General features: G+C 38.7%; 2 protein-coding genes across 4 annotated transcripts in view; both read left to right on the forward strand.

Annotated features, from left to right (window-relative positions):
* The window catches only part of SOS1 (SOS Ras/Rac guanine nucleotide exchange factor 1), a 49,590-nt gene that overhangs the window by 18,814 nt on the left and 14,181 nt on the right, over positions 1-16,595 (forward strand). For both annotated transcript variants that reach the window (XM_080584581.1, XM_080584582.1), the window contains 4 exons: positions 347-457; positions 562-660; positions 12,968-13,095; positions 14,093-14,748. In XM_080584581.1, the coding sequence (XP_080440707.1) occupies positions 347-457; positions 562-660; positions 12,968-13,095; positions 14,093-14,748 (994 nt within the window). The remainder of the gene's footprint in view (positions 1-346; positions 458-561; positions 661-12,967; positions 13,096-14,092; positions 14,749-16,595) is intronic.
* The window catches only part of DHX57 (DExH-box helicase 57), a 68,931-nt gene continuing 67,332 nt past the window's right edge, over positions 14,997-16,595 (forward strand). The window contains exon 1 of one of the 2 annotated variants that reach the window (XR_013948265.1): positions 14,997-15,588. Coding sequence is in view for 1 of the 2 variants with exons in the window: in XM_080584579.1 (XP_080440705.1) it covers positions 15,516-15,588 (73 nt within the window). In the remaining variant the exon portion in view is untranslated. The remainder of the gene's footprint in view (positions 15,589-16,595) is intronic. The other variant, XM_080584579.1, reaches the window with a different exon arrangement.

Below are 16,595 nucleotides of genomic sequence, written 5' to 3' on the forward strand. Positions count from 1 at the left end.
TAGATGATGCCAAAATAGGGGGAGACACTGGGAGGCAGTGCTTCTTCATGAGGGACCTGCACGTGCTGGAGAATGCACCTACAGGAACTTCATGGAGTTAAATAAAACATCAAGTTCTGCACCTGGGATGTAACAACCCCATGTGATGGTCCAGCTGCTTGGTTAGGGAGCACCACTGTTCAACAGGGCTTGGAGATTCTCAGGCAGTAGCACTGTGCCCTTGCTGTAGTGACGTCTAAGTTCATACTTAGTTATACTAGGAAAACCATAGCTAGCAGGTTAAGGGTTCCTTCCTGTGTAGCACTTGAGATCAGTTTTGTAAAAATCATTCTGTATTTCTTCATAGGAACTAGCATTTGATCCATATGAATCATATGCACAAGATATTTTGCGACCTGGTTTTCATGATCATTTTCTAAGCCAATTATCAAAGCCAGGAGCAGCATTTTATTTACAGGTAACTTTCTTTTTAGTAAGCATTATTATTATTATTTATTTTCATTACATTATATGGTTGCTTCAATACGCTTGTTTTAAGACTGAAACTTATTTCGTTTCTAGTCAATAGGTGAAGGCTTTAAAGAAGCTGTTCAGTATGTTCTACCCCGGCTGCTCCTTGCCCCTGTTTACCACTGTCTTCATTATTTTGAACTGCTAAAAGTAAGAACGTTGTGTCAATCTGTTTGTTTTTTTTTTTTTTTGCTATGTTGCATGTTGGATACCAAAGCTTTGTGTACTTAGGTGTAAAACCTGCTAGAATTTGAATAATAAAACTGATATAATGAAAAGCAGGTCATATGCTCCGGTGCACACTATAACTGTTTTACAGCTGCTAATGCTTTTCTAATGCTTTTTCTGTTGAATAATCAAGTTACTATTAATTCAGAAAGGAAGAGAGATCTATCTAGGTATTAATATTCTTGGAACAATGGTTTGAACAGTGGTAAGGAATGATGGCAAACAACCATTACAGAAAGTGTTCAGGGCTTTCTCAAGATGTTGCATTGTAGATTTAAAACGACAGTAAGATTTTGTTCAGACTTCACTTTATTTCCATGAAACTTCCCATGTTCTCTTCCCAGTGCCCATCCTGTGATGGGTGTACAGGTGATTACCTTCCTTCAAGGGGAAGGCTTGTGTGTAGACTTCTTGAGCTTGTAATGAGACCTTGCGTCACTGGGCTAACAGTAAAGTCTGCATAGCATACATGTGTATAGGTAATAGCTACAGAAGGTTTTTTTTGGGAGGATTTATCAATTAGCATTGAATATTAATCTTTAAGAAGAACTTTGAGTAAAACTTTCAACTAGAATCTCAGTTTTGACATAATGGACATTCTTAAGGAATACGAAAAGAACACCATCTGTTCTTTTGAAGAAACCTGTTTTTGTTCTTGAATGTTTATTTGGTTTTCTTGGGATAACTAAGTAGCTAGGTCATCCTTGAGGCCGTCTCTACAGTTTTAACACAATTTTTACTGATTTAGATCTCAAAGTACAGTTTTGGCATGTAGCTCATCTCATATAACATGCTTTTTTAAAATTTTGGAACTTATGCTTGATCTGTTTGTCCAACTTTTCAGGCATCTTTAACATATTAAACATTTTCTGACTGTATGTTGGAAGGGTTGTATGATGTATCTATACAGATCAGTTTCCTCTGCTCATGCTTCTATCATACAGTCTCAAAATGCAGTACCTTATGGCTTTGCATGCGTACTTCCACGTAAACATGGTTATTGTCTTACTTAATAGGCATGGCATAGATTAATGTCTGAAATGCAAGTATCCCGTGTTGCCTCTTGCCATTGGTAATTACAGCGGAGGAGACAGGTCGTATGTGCTTATGGAAGGATGGAGCTGCTTATGTTTCTTCATTTGTAGGGTAAACTGGAGTCTAAGCTAAGCCTAGCTCCAGAAGGTTATCGGTCTTTTTGCAACTCCTAACTTGTGCTGTAGGTAAAATTCCTGCCTTCCTTCTCCTTTGCCCTGTGTAAATCTAATATTGCTGAGTCGGATTTGGTTCCGTTTATAGTAACTTTCCAGGTTTTCTTTGTTGTGGTCTGCCAGATGTGATACACATGATCGGCAATGGTTGATAATAAATGCATGAAAAGAGACGGTAGCTTTCATGGCATTAGTTTCATCTGTCAATTAGAGCATGTGTACACAGCATATGAATACCTTCCTCAAATGATTTCTGCTGCAATTTTCTTTTGTACATCTGGAATCTTCAGACAGATTCCAGCTTGGTTGTACTTAAAGATGGCCTGACTAAATTGCTACAGAAGGGTATTAGTGGAATTCTTTTGTTGTATAATCCCTATGTTTCCTTGATGCAAAGTCGTATTGAATTCTTTTATGTGGTAAGAGATCTGATTTGGTGTTGGTAAGCATATCTATGAATAATCAAGCTAAATGCTACAAAAAAGGATCTCTCAACATGAGGAGATGATGTTGGCAGAGTATTGTATGTAGTGGGGAAAAAAATTATTTCTCTTGAATATGAGGTATTCTGAAGGATAATGGGCTTAACATTTTTCTCTGAGCATGCTGTCTAATCTCACGTGCTTTGAAGTTATCTGTTTAAAATGCATCTCAAAGTTACCTTCTAACTATGCAGACTACAAAAAATTAAATTTCTATCCACTGATGGTTATCATATTTAGAAACTAAAGCCCTCCTGAAGTCTGGCAGGGCACCAGGAACACAAATACGTATTCTATTTTTAGCTTAAGTTCCTTGCTGTAACTTTGTTGGAGAATTAGCGTATGACTAAGGGCTGTGTTTTCCTTCAAGCAGCCTAAAAGACCCCAAATTTTTATGTAAGAAACTGAATGTATAAAATAGAAAAGCCCATTCCTAATAGCTGCAAATCTACTATTGAAGCTGCTAAGTGTGAACTCATAACTGGAACGTAGGGTGGCACAAATAGTGCAATATTCACAACCATGAGTTGAAGATGCTTACAGGAATTTTAAATTGAATCAGGTTCTGTTTTAGATGGTGTAAATTTGTGTGCATGTGATACTCTTCTCTGCTTTCTTTGGGTAAATAGAAGATTACTTTAAAATTACCTTTTTAAGTAGGAGTGTCTCAAAGCATATATAAACTTTGGATAAAATACTTTCTGGAAAATAGAACTAAAAAGGCATTTAATCAAGTGCAGACTTGGCTACCATGACTTATGAATGGAAATTTCTTGTCTCTTGGCAAATATTTTTTAACTTGGAATTCTAGCTATAATGAGCTTAAATTCTCAGGATGCTCATGTTTCACGATAGCAGGTAGTGGGTTTTATTTGATTTTTTCATTTTTTTCTTAGATAAATGACTTTTCAATCTCTACTGACCGGCAATTCTGCTTGAGTGGAAATACTACGTTAATGTAACTTAAAAAATCAAAATCTGATTTGGCAAGGTCTTCCAATATAAGAAACCACCCTTGTCGTAACCTGATGATACTAAATGTGTTGCATGTTGCTGGAGAACACACAGGATGGTGAAACACTACTAGTTTAGGACTAGAGTTTCTTCAGATTGATCCTGTAAAGCTTTCGTGTGGTATGTTGGGCAGTACAGCCCAATGTATTTTGGGGCTCTGAGTTCACTTTGATTCTTAGCTGTGTTTCATCCAGGCTCATGATCCAGAGCATAACACATGTAATGCAGTTGGTTTGTGATCCCATCTGTAACTGGTGTAACCCAGCCCAGGGTGGAGAATCGCTGAGTCTTAATAGTTGAACTTTGGCAGCCTGCAGAGTTTTTACAGTGTCTGCAGTTATAGATCATTGTCTTGAAATGCTGTTCGTGTTGCTTGTATTTAGTGCAGGCACTGTAATTAACAGCTTCTCTTGCTTTAATCTATTCTTAAAGCCTCCTTAAATGAATATTAAGAACAAAAACACAGATTCAGACTAACTATGAATTATTTTAATAAAGCATTTACTTATTGTCAGCATACGATTTTGTTCTCCCAAATCACTTTGTAGTCTGGCACACGTCTTTCCGAGCACAGCAGCTTGTATGTACAATATTGTCTTGAAATAATCGTAAAAACAGAAGTATTACTGTTTTACATGTGTTTGTAACGGCAGAAGAATATGAATTTTACCTTCATTAGAGAGAATGTGGAATTATGTCTCTGCAAGAGATGAAGGCCTGTTGGAGGCCTAGCTAGAGGCCTAGTTGGAGAACGTGTAGCTTGACAGAACTGCAGCTAGTGCACAATAGGGACTGCATAGTGTATTTGAGTGTTTTTTGTGGAAAAAAGAAATGGGGTGGTGTCAAAAGTGGTCTCAAGTCTAAGAAGAAGCTTCCTAAAATGTGACGATAGGTGTAAAAAATTGAGCAACTCCTTCATATGGTGAAGCTACAAAGGTTTAAATTACAGCTGCAGTGCTGTAAAGGTCCAGAACTTCTTCCTGCGGTACAAGTGGGAAGTGATAAAGGCAGCTACGTGAGGTTCTGTAGTTTTTGCTTGCCTGTGTGGTTGCTTTGATGACATTTCTCTTGCTTTTCTCTTTATAATGTTGGCAGGTTTAAACTCTAACATAGGTGTGTGTATGTGTGACAGCCAAAGGGAAGATGGTAAGGGAAAAATAAGACTTTATCACATGTGTGCATATTTATCCCACGAACTTCATTACTGTTAATCTAATTAATTGGGGTCTCTGAGGTAAATATACTCTGGGTAACTTTTTCAGTAAAGAAACTTTCTTTTTTTGCTGTGGTACTTGTTGATGGATTGTCTATATATCTCCATACCTGAGATGCATGCATGCACGTATCACTTCATTTGTCAGTGACTTATGCCATGTATAATGGAGCTGTGGTGGGGCTGCTTGTACTGTTGTACAGTTCTTTTTTTCTTTTTGCATAAGATACATCAGGTCTTTTGAAAAGCAGACTTCTTTTTTGATGAAGTTTTCTGATGAGAAGGAATTACCTTGGAGAGTATTTTTCTTTTTTTTTTTTAAACCCATTATCCCACTAAAATTGCTGTATGGCAGAAGCTGGGTAAAATCTTACAAAAGTTAGAAGTAAAAATACCTCCTGTTGCTCTGCTTACTCTGCAACTCAGTGTCACTTGTGCTCTGTTGTTGTCATTCTGCTGCCAGACCAACAAATGTTGTACTTTGATCCCTTGAAGCAGAGGGTAGGGTGGCACTGTGCCAGGCCGTTCTTACCGAGATGCCTTCTTTGAGTCTTTGAGGAATCAAATGAAGCACTAACCAAATCGAGTCTTTTCACTTCACTTATGCATTTAACTTTAAAGTTCCAATGGCCGGCTTTCCTATCAATTTCCCAGGCATACCCGCAGGGCAAAACCTCCATGGTGCTTTAGGAATTAGGAGAGCTGTGCTGGGCAGACTGCTCTCTGGAGCTGGTGGTCAGTTCCTCGTTCTCGATGGCTGCTGATAATGATGGTAGATGGCTCTTTACCTTACTTGGCAGCAGTATATGCTGAACACCCAAGGACAAACTTCTGTGAGACTAGATGGGTGTTGCAGGAACTTGGACAAACTTTTATTTTTTTTTTCCTTCTAAATTTAATCTTTGACACAAGAAATCCATACAGGATTGTACATGAAGAAGCTTATTCTAGCTGAGACTTTCAAGGCCTTTAGGTTGGCGTTAGTTTTTTGTGACTGTGGCAATCATGGTACAGTCCCTGAGAAACTTGTGTTGCTGTGCAGTCTTAACAGCAGTAGTAGTCTATTTCCCTGTCCTTTTTTCCTTTTCCATGGAAAGATGTAAAAAATAATGAATAGAAATAATGCAACAAGCTACATTTGTTGTTTCTGTAAACTAAGTAAGTCTACAGAAAGTTTTCCTAAGTCTTTCTGTAGATGAAGTCTACAGATGGAATTTTGCTTGTTCCTCACTTCCTTGGCTGTTTTTTCGCAATCCTCTCTTAAAATCAACAGGGTTGCTTCCCAGAATGATCTCTGAAACTGTGATTTCATCTGATGTATCATTCAAAAAATTAATGTGCTTCTATCCAAACGTAGAGGTGCCATCCACTTGAGCTCACGGCCTTGCAAACTTAGCTGGCAAAGATCAGACTTGAATTGTGCTGAAGCAGTGAAAGTAGATTTCAGTCTACTTTGGAATTGTGAAAGAGAAAGGGAAGATATTTTCAAATTGAGCTGTCTTTACTTTGATGAAAAATTTTGGAAGAAAGTGGAAGACCTCAATTACAAGTTTGGAATCTCATAGGTAAATATTTTATGATATTTCAAATACAAATCTAATTATGTGTTATCAACTTAATTATGCATTTTAAATTTCTAATGTATTGTGCAGGTCTTCTGATAATGATGAGACAAACCAAAGTGACAGTAGGAAAGAAGAGATTTTCAGAGCATGAAGGCTCTGGAAGGATCTGTGTGAACTTGTACGTTTGTTGCAGAAAGGTAATGAATCTGCCATGGAAGAGATGTCAACATATGTTAAAAAAAAAAAAAAAAGGGGCAAAACAAAATCATTTTGAAGAATGCAGAGCGCATGGGTTTTCCATACTCTCAGAAGTCAAAGTCTTCTGTAAATAAGGTAGCCATTTCCCAAGCAATGAAATCTGGGCATATAAAATGTATATATGGCAGCTAGTAGCCTATAAAAAGTCTGCATATTTAGAAATTGGTTTTACAAGAACATGAAGAAACTTACTTGAAAACAAGACCTTTTTTTACTGTTCCTTTTTGAAGTAGATGTTGATCACGTAAGCTCAATAATAAAAATTGTTCACGTACACAAATGCCTTCTTTGGCCACTTATAAACAAAACAAAAAACACAGCAACCTGAGAGCGAAGTATATTATTTCCAGCTGAGCAGACCTCTACTGAAGCATCTAGCAGACTGTAGTCACATTTAAGCAGATATAACCTGAAATATGGTCTCTTGACAGGCCATACCCATTCATGGGAATAGTGGTGGCAGACTGGCACATGAAATCTGCTTTGGGAGTTTTGAAGTGTTGAACTGGTGAAACATCATCTGACAGGCTTCTGTGTTGTATACATTTCTGACTTCTGCTCAGTAGCCATCCTAATTTGAAAAAGAACACTTCAGAGTAATGTAATGTATTCCTGAAGCAGTTTTATTTCAGTTACTGCACACACTCCCCTGAGTCGTGCCAATAAAAGCATCCGTGTTAAGTAACCAAAGTAGCAATCACTTACTGTCACACCTTTCTTTAACTAACTTAACTTTAAATTGTCTTACTTTTTTGAACTCAAGTGAAGTTTGACAGTTAAACCTGCCGTGTACCCTTCAGATCTATTTAAAGTCACATACTCAAGCTGTGCACGAATTGCGAAGCTTGTACTGAAAGTTGAAACAATGCTTATTTTCATGTTTTCATGCCTTACTCATACAGTGTGCTTCACAGTGGGCTGACCTCATTTTTTCATTATGAGAGTTTAAACTTAATGTGAAATAAAAGATGAGGTCTTTTTCTTCTTTTCTCTCTTTGAAAATGGACCTCCAAGAGAATGTTGGAGTTCTTTGTAACTAATTATGTAGTATCTCGGGTTTAATGTTTGACATGTTTATCTAAAATTACATAATTTAATGTAATTTACCTTTCAAAATTAAACCGAGAATTTGTAGTTAATTTTGAGAGGAGAAGGTTTTGCTGTTGCTTTGGTAATATGTTAACTTCTGTTCCACTCTTCCTGTAATGTAAATATAAAAAAAAGTTACATGTATGTATATCTTTATTACACTGTGCTCAAGATTGTCTGAGTTTCTATGAAAATAAAATTACTTCTGAAATTCCAGTGCATTAAAACTGGGGATGTATGTCCAAGAATATGGCATGCTGTGTTTCCTTTAAGATTCAAATGTGAAGTGCCTTGTAGCCTGTTGTGATTTTCCAGAAATATAGTGTTCCCTACAGTTTTCCCCACTTGATTTTGTAGATGATTTCTCAATGCTTTCTAAAAATTACAGAAGTTTCTAGATATGAGAGCACGTTTATCCCAGAATACTACTGCTTTGGGTTGAGTTTTTATTATCTGGAGGAATTGCCAGAAGTCAGTGCTCTCAGGAACTCCGTTCTATTAAGAAAACTGGCTTCCAGCATTGTTTTTTCTTAGCAGAATGCCAGCAACTCTATCAGCTTGCATTTGTAAGAAGAGAAACGCTGTTTGTTTTTTTACTCTTGGTTATAAAAGAGCCCATTTCAGGAGGTCCCTCTTTCTCAGAAACACGTTGAAGAAAGTGTTGAGGCATAAGAACAAAAGCTGGAGTAACTAATGTCAGTGCGCTTCAAGTTCTCACGAATGTTGAGAGCTGTTTATTTATGTAGCATTTCCCTACAGAGAAGATAGCTAGGTCATACTACAGATCGGGCTTCCTTTGCCAGCTATCACAGTGTTTTGTTGCCTCCCTGTGGGCTTCAGGATATCTGAAGAAAATGCCTAACCATTTTTGAAGACGTTTCTCTGAAACAACACTAGCTTGGGCTAGTTGTTCTGAAAAATGCTATATGCAGCTTTTTCTTGTGATGTGGGACCTCTTAGGCATTCAGCTTCCTGGCTTGATGTTTTGGGGGACAACAACTTGTTAGCACCTAAAATCAAGTGGTCTTAAGCAAGTTCAGTTATGATTTCCCTGCCTCCTGTATGCTGTCATCTATGGCAGGCCTCTCTTCTCAGATGAATCAGGGAACCTGCAGTTCATAAATTTCAGTGGTTAGGTTTAGATTAATCTTCTAGGGAGACAGCAGTCTATATCTTGAAGTAAGCCCAGAGGTACAAGATTTTATATCCCTCATGACACTTTCTAGTATTGCTATATTTGCATGTTCTCATCATATGTGTAAATATTTTTGTCTTCATTGTCTTTCTAGATAGACGTGTCCCTCACAGGCTAAGAGAAAGGACTACTGTGGAGTAAACTTGCAGTGTATAAGGAGGATTTCTTTTGTATCTCTTTGGAACTTCCTGTTACTTGGCTTTACAAATATTACTTAATCCATGCGTTATGCAGCAGGTAGAAGAAAATACCCCATCTTCCCCTTCTTGATATCTTTTCAGTGTTTGCAGCCTAGAACTTAGAGTGCTTGTTTTTGTTAGAAATTTCCCTTTGGCAGTCTATTTTCCAAGTTTGTTTTCTTCAAGTAACCTGGGGTGGCTGGGATACTGCGCCTATTACATTACTGATTAAAATTATTATTATTATAAGTTGATAACTTGTAAGATTATTACAGTCATTATTGTATTTTTAATACTACTGATAATCAGAAATCTGCATCTCCTTCCTGTAATTATACGGTATCCTTCATAGGAGACATTTAAATAAAGAAAGTACGCTGCTTAGCATCTACCTGATTCATTCATTAGAGGGCACTGCACATCTATAGAAGAACCAGTGGGATTCGCAGAGAACCTTGGATGCATTTCCAGTGTTGCCATTTCACTTTCCTCTTCCAAACTGTCTGGGGGCAGTGTAAGACGAAATACATTGCTATGATTTAAGCTCAGTTTTGACTAAGACTCTTTGTTTTTGATAGCAGTTTATGGTAATTATATCAGGCTAGAAAATAAAAAATTCAAATTCTATTTGTGTTCTAAAGAAAGGTCTTCAGCGCACCATATGATTTGCAATTTGTGTTGGTCTACATGTGATACATACTTCCACATACTGCTTTCTGAATATTAAACCTGGAGTATAATTACAGCCATTGATTTTAGATTTAGTTTGTGTATATGGTTGGAAATGTGTGTTGCTTCCATTGCATCCAGATGCAGAAATGTTGTCTAAATTATACAACTGCTTTCTCTCTTTCTCTCCACCTCTGTATACAAACGTAGTTTGCTTTTGGACATGGATTTGTCTGATGCAAAAATCTTTTTGCAACTGGAGAGAGATTACTTTAAAAGCATTTTTGTAAATTTAACACAGGAGTAGCATGGTTTACAGCAATGAGCATTAGTCTGCACGTTCCTGAAGAGAATGTACAAGCAGTTGTTTTTCCAGGTACTCTGGTGTAAGGCACTAGAAAAATAGAATATCCCTAGTTGGAAGGGACCTGAATGGATCAGTGGGTCCAACTCCTGGATCCACACAAGACCACCCTAAAAACAGACACTGTGCCTGAGAGCGTTGTCCAAACGCTTCTTCAGCTCTGGCAGTCTCAGTGCTGTGACTACTACCCTGGGGAGCCTGTCCCAGTGCCTGACCACCCTCTGGGTGAAGAACCTTTTCCTCATATCCAACCTGAACCCTACCCACTGCACCTTTGTGCTATTGAGAAAATCCTTCTATGAAATCCTTATATGCTTAGTGGATTTTTATTATCCAGATTGGTTTAGCTTTCCCCTTACACACATTAGCCTACCTTTGCAAGTTTGTTTTATTATATTTTCCAGACTTCAAAAATGTTCTTCACTTTTTGGGATATGGGAAGTTTGTTCTTCTTTATGCTAGACTTCTCTGTTAGACTGGAACATTTAGGTTGAACAGACAGTTTTAAAATAAGAAAATGATTTTATGACTTTTGTTGCATTTAAGTTTGATTTTTGTTAAACTTGTATTGTACTTAGCATTCCTTTTGCTCCTTGGCTTATCTCCTGTGATTCTCTTGCAAGCGAGTGGCAAAATACGGTAGGATCTAATAAAGCTTGTTTTAAGCAGGCTGGGTTAAAACAATCCTGTCTGGTTTTGAAGGGTCAGTAGCCAGAAGATGGTAGGAAATTCAGCCAACCTCCTTCTGGTGCAAACAGACGAAGAGGCAGTGCTCAAAACAAAGGGCCTCCTTTGAACTCTAGTGCAGGAACAGTACAAAAGCTTGGAGGCTGTGAGGGTGTTACACCTTGGTCTTGGCTGTCTTTTGGGATTTCTGCCAGCAGTGCTGCACCTGCCTTATTTGTATGGATTCATCTCTAAAAGCAGATGATCAGTACAACTGAAATAAAGGGAAGGCGATACGTATGTGCGTTGAATCCAGAGAGACTATGACAAGGGTAGACTGTTCATTCACGGAGGGATGTATTCCTTGGACCTTTCTGGAAGTTAAGCCTGTGTTGGTCGCTGTCAGCCCTATTTCAGTGCTCGTTGCATGATTAGGCACTTGTGGCTAATGTTTAGCTCCAGTATGACAGATTGTGCTAAGCGAGCTAAAGCTGCCTAGAACGAAAGGTGTGGTTATGATGGCTAAAAACACAAATAAAGCAGTGTCTGGCACTGACAGCTTTTGCACTGAATGTTGAGCTCTGGTCAGGGAAAAAAAAATAATGCTGTTATCTGACTCATTTGTATGTCAGTTGTGAATGTGTTGTATTCAGTTGGATTTTGGAAAACAATGCTCCCATTTCATACTGGAAGCAAACCACGCGACTGTACTCATTGCAAGGGTGTCTGTTATTCTAGTTCGTGCCAGCACGTCACTTCACTTTTACCTCTTCTGTCAAAATAAATCTTTCAGTTGTGTGGAACCAGTTTTTGGTGTAATAGTCTGAAATGCTTATCAATTATTTACAGGATTGATATGAGATACCTCAGTTTTATGGCTAAGCCATAGCTGTGGGCACCATTTTTTTCACTGAGTATCAGGTGAAACACTTCTGTGCTTTAGGCTACAAGGTTTAAGATGAAAATGTAATGATTTTTGGATAAAAGCATAGGTTGTTTTGTAGAAGTCACCTGTCACAGCCAGTTGGTAGGCACAAAATATTAACATTAATCCTTTTACTGCAGTTTTAGTTTACAGTTGTGTTGCTTTGTCCTTTAAGAAAGTTGGAAGTAAATGTGTTACTACAGCTGTGTACTCAGATCGGGACTTAATGTATGCTGGTTTTACAAGTTGGCTGTAGTTAGATGTCACTTTATTTTCTGAATAGCCATGGAGGAACACTTAGTTCTCCCTACCATCCTTCAGGTTACTGTTCTTTACCTTCCCTCCTTTTTCTTTCCGCGTGAAAATTCACAGTCCTGGTGGTCAAGCTGAACGTGAGCCAGCAAAATCCTCCCCCAGCAGCTAAGGCCCCAAGTCCATCCTGTGCTGTGCTAGCAAGCGGGGAGCCAGCGTGGTTGAGGGATTTGGTAGCCCCAGTTCCCCAGCGGCCAGTTTGGGCTTTATTGTTGACACCGGTATACTGAAGCGGTGCCACTGGAAGGCTGTTGAGATGCTTGGGAGGATGGAGTGGAGTGTGTGGTGGAGGAGAAGGAGAAACGGGGGGAGTGGGCTTATTAAATCTGGAGGAAAGGAGAGTCAGGAGGGGGTGAACCTTCCTGCTATTTTCCACCATGTGATGGGGTTGGGGAGATGGAGGCTTCAAGGGAAATCCCGAGGAGCTATTAGGGGAAAAGAAATCACCGTGAGGGCGCTCAGATGTTGGAACAGGTTTTCCACAGAGGTTGTGGCCTCTCTATTGTGAGAGCAATTCAAAACTCAAATTTGGCCCTGGGCAGCCTGATGTAAGGCCCTTTCCTGCCTGAGTTACTGATTTGGCTGTTAATTGCTAGTGAGGTGAGAGTCCTTGTAATATTATGTTTTTAAATAGAATGTTTTACTGAAGTTGTTCGTCCGGCTCTCATGTTCCAAAAGCTTGTCACCTACATGTCACAAACTTAACATTTGATCTCATGCTGTAGAATGGTACATATGTGGATCTCCTTCTTCTCTAACTCCTCCTAGGAGGTAACACATTTAATGGGTTCTTTTTTGGAGATGCAAGGTGAATCAAAGTAGCTTTTAGGTAAATGTGTGTGCCTGAGTTCATCTGTACATGGGGGACCGATGGCTGCTGCTCTCATCTTAACTGAGAATGAGCTTAGCAGAGAATTGTGTCTCTTGCCTGTGTCGCTAATGCACCTGATTATTTTCTTAATTTATATAACAAATATGAGCATGCCAAATCAGCAAGTTGTTGGATTTGTTCTTCTTAGGTCAAACTTCTGGATTTGCACGTACCAAAATGCTTGTAATACTTACTGTATGTGACTTTCAATGTTCACAGCAACTAGAAGAAAAGAGTGAGGATGAAGAAGATAAAGAATGCTTAAAGCAAGCAATAACAGCTCTACTGAATCTTCAAAGCAGTATGGAACGGATATGCTCCAAAAGTCTTGCAAAACGAAGGCTTAGGTAAACATGTTTCCATTTTTCCTGCTTTCTGCTCTTAGTGCTTTGCTATAAATCCAGGGCTCCCAGTTTCCTCTTTTAGTAAACAATGAACAAAATAGTTTGTGACAAGCCTGCTTTTTCAGAGGAAGTGACATCAAAGCCAAGATAATTTGTTATTGTTTTAAAACCGTTCGAATTTCTGTGTGTCCTTGCTTACTGGTAGTTGAAACGTTCTGAAAATTCACTGGTAAGTAGAAAGCTACAGCATTTGCAAGTTACTTATGCTCAGATTAAAAATACTCTAAAAATATCTTAGAAGTGCATTTGTGTGATTAGAAGGAAATGTTCTTGAATTTGAAACTGCTTAAAGCAATTTGAAGAGCTTTATGTGCAACGGCTAGTTAAAGTTATAGCTGGATAACAGAAATAGATACGTAGATAACATTCAGTAGCAATGTTAGAGTGAAATCTTGGATTATATCATTTGTCATTTGATTTAATGCTAATGGTTGTTTTCTTAACCAGTTATTTAAGCATGTTAAAACTGTTCTTTTGATCTTAAGGTTGTTTTAGTATTTTCTTTGCCCAATAAGATTTCTACTGCTAAATGTTGTATTTAGGCTTGGAAATGCATGCATTTTAACAGCTTATTTTCTCTGAATGTGCTTCTTTCAATTAATGCTTTCTAAAATTGTTTGTCAGCTATGAGAATGAGTGATGTACTAGGCTAAGAAGCACTAACAGCCTGCCTACTTCTGGTTGCCTGTGTTTAGGTAAAACATTTGTTGCATAGAAGCTAAGTGGGAACTTTGTCAGTTGGTGCACTTATGAAAAACATTAGTCAAGCCTTGTAATAGTGCTTTCAGGAGAAGAACCTGATACTCACTGCTTAAACTGTATTCTCAGCGGAGTTCTCACCACTCAGAGAGGTTATCTTGTGTTTTTGTTGCTAGTGGTGATTGTGATTTTTAAGTCATCGTATACTAATAGGCTGCCTTTTTCCCATCCCACGCTGAAGTGAATCTGCATGCCGATTCTATACTCAGCAGATGAAGGGGAAACAGCTAGCAATTAAGAAAATGAATGAAATCCAGAAAAATATTGATGGTTGGGAGGGTAAGGACATCGGCCAATGCTGTAACGAGTTCATCATGGAAGGAACACTCACGCGCGTAGGAGCAAAGCACGAGAGACACATATTTCTATTCGATGGCTTGATGATTTGCTGTAAGTCAAATCACGGCCAGCCAAGACTTCCTGGTGCTAGCAATGCAGAATATCGTCTAAAAGAGAAGTTCTTCATGCGAAAGGTACAAATCAACGACAAAGACGACACTAATGAGTACAGACATGCTTTTGAAATCATCTTAAAAGATGAGAACAGTGTTATTTTTGCTGCTAAATCAGCTGAAGAGAAAAACAACTGGATGGCAGCATTGATATCTTTGCAATATAGAAGCACGCTGGAAAGGATGTTGGATGTAACGATGTTGCAGGAAGAAAAAGAAGAGCAGATGAGATTTCCAAATCCTGAGCTCTATAGGTTTGCAGAACCTGACTCTGAAGAGAACATTGTGTTTGAAGAAAACATGCAGCCCAAATCCGGAATCCCGATCATCAAGGCAGGAACCGTCGTCAAGCTTATCGAGAGGCTGACTTACCACATGTATGCAGGTGAGGCACTTTATTTCGATAACCAGAGCAGCTGATGACTCTGATGATGATGAGAGCTGATGCACAGCAAAATATATACAGTATGTAGAAAGTGAATGTGCTTTGCAGTGCACGAATTGTGAAATGCATTTTGAGTTAAGGTTCGGAATTTGAAATTTGCACTGCTGTAGCAGTTAAAAATACAAATCCTGTTTGGCTGAACGCAGTGGGATAGGCATGTGCATAAGGTTATTCTCATGTGAGGGATGGGGGGGAGGGGTCAGGGTCCAGCAGGAATTGAGCTCCAGCCGATACTTCTTCCTGTATGGCCCAGGCTACAAGAATTGTCTTCCCTCGAGACTTCCACGGCTGGGTGGCACATGAAGGGGCACTAGCACTGCAGACAAGAATTGTGGGCCCGGTTTCTTCAGTTAAGAGTTGCACTTTATAAACTATTACCTGTGTCCATGCTGATGTCAAATGAATAGATCAAATAACAGCTTGCTAGAAGCAGGCACTTGCATAATTTTCACCTTAATCAGAAGTTCAGTGGGGATTTGATTCAAGAACTTTTGACTTCAGGTTTTTGTTTGTTTTGTGAAGATACGTTTATTTTTGTGAAGATATGTTAATGTATGTGTGGTGAATGGCATTTCTGTGAAATAGGATGGCTCATCCAGTCCAATCTCTGCGTGGAGTTTTTCTTGATAATTTTCCAGGATTTTTATAAGCTGTGATGAAAAGCATAGGCTTGGGTTTGTTTGTTTGTTTTCTTTGATTCTACCTGTATGGGCACTTATTCTAAACTTTATGCATCTTGGTATAAGTACTTCTCATATTCAGCTGCAGATTTTTGTCTGTCTTTTCACTCCTTACTCCAAGAAATTGTTCTTCTGCAGCTCTATCTTGATGGAACTGGACTCCAGCGTAGAGTAGGAATGTTTGTTTGTAAGAAGCCAGGAGTAAACAGAATATAATCAATATAGTTTAGTACTTTTATTTTTAAAGTGCTTCCAAATAAGTCTGTTTACCCCATTACTTTTGTTGCTCTTCTCCATACTTCATTCAGTTTAGCTTTCCTATCACTTATTAGAAACACAAACGCAGTGTCTTGCTGGTAGATTTTACCAGAGAATTTTTGTGCCTGTCTTCATTTTCTTGTGTTTTTATAAACTTTTAGCTGTTGGCTTCAAATTTTACAGGCGTGATTTATGACATAATTTTATGGTTTTGGAAGTTAGAGTAAAACAATTCAGTGTTAGAGAAAGGAAGAGTGGCTTTTTTTGTTGTTGTTGTTCTGTTTTGAGCTAAAATTCTATTTGGCAGAGAATTAGCAGAACCAGTACTGCTTTAGTGACACACTTGCTTCGCTTTGACTGGCTTGCTTACCACTGGGAAATCATCTTCCCTATGCAGAGGGACTTTTGTTGTACCCAAATCCATTGGTTAGATGCACTTTCGGTTCCGCAGTCATTTAAATCCCTGCTCTCAACAGCCACAGTTCAATAAAACCTGAAGTAGGTTGTTGCTCGAAGCCTTCTGTTAGAGTTGTGCAATGTTGAGCAAACCACTCTTTGGCTCAGCCGAGAATATGGGTACTGCAAAATAGCCTGAAGCACTTGGATCTGTCCCCCCAACCCCCCCAAAAAAATAGGGGAACGAAAGAGAGAAATGGGTTGTCTTGTGATGTATTTAGCCCATCTCTGTAACCTTAGAGATGTGAGCGCAACATGCATGGATCCGATGCTGAATTGCTCGGTTGTGTGTCATTTCTCTAAGCTCTTATCTTTCATTACATAGCTTCTGGTTTGCAGTTGGTTCTCTGTGGGGACGAATGTAGTCATTCTAACCATTCTTTGCTGTCTTTT

This window comes from Anser brachyrhynchus (genome assembly GCF_964034855.1).
Source record: "Anser brachyrhynchus genome assembly, chromosome: 3".
Taxonomy (NCBI): Eukaryota; Metazoa; Chordata; class Aves; order Anseriformes; family Anatidae; genus Anser; species Anser brachyrhynchus.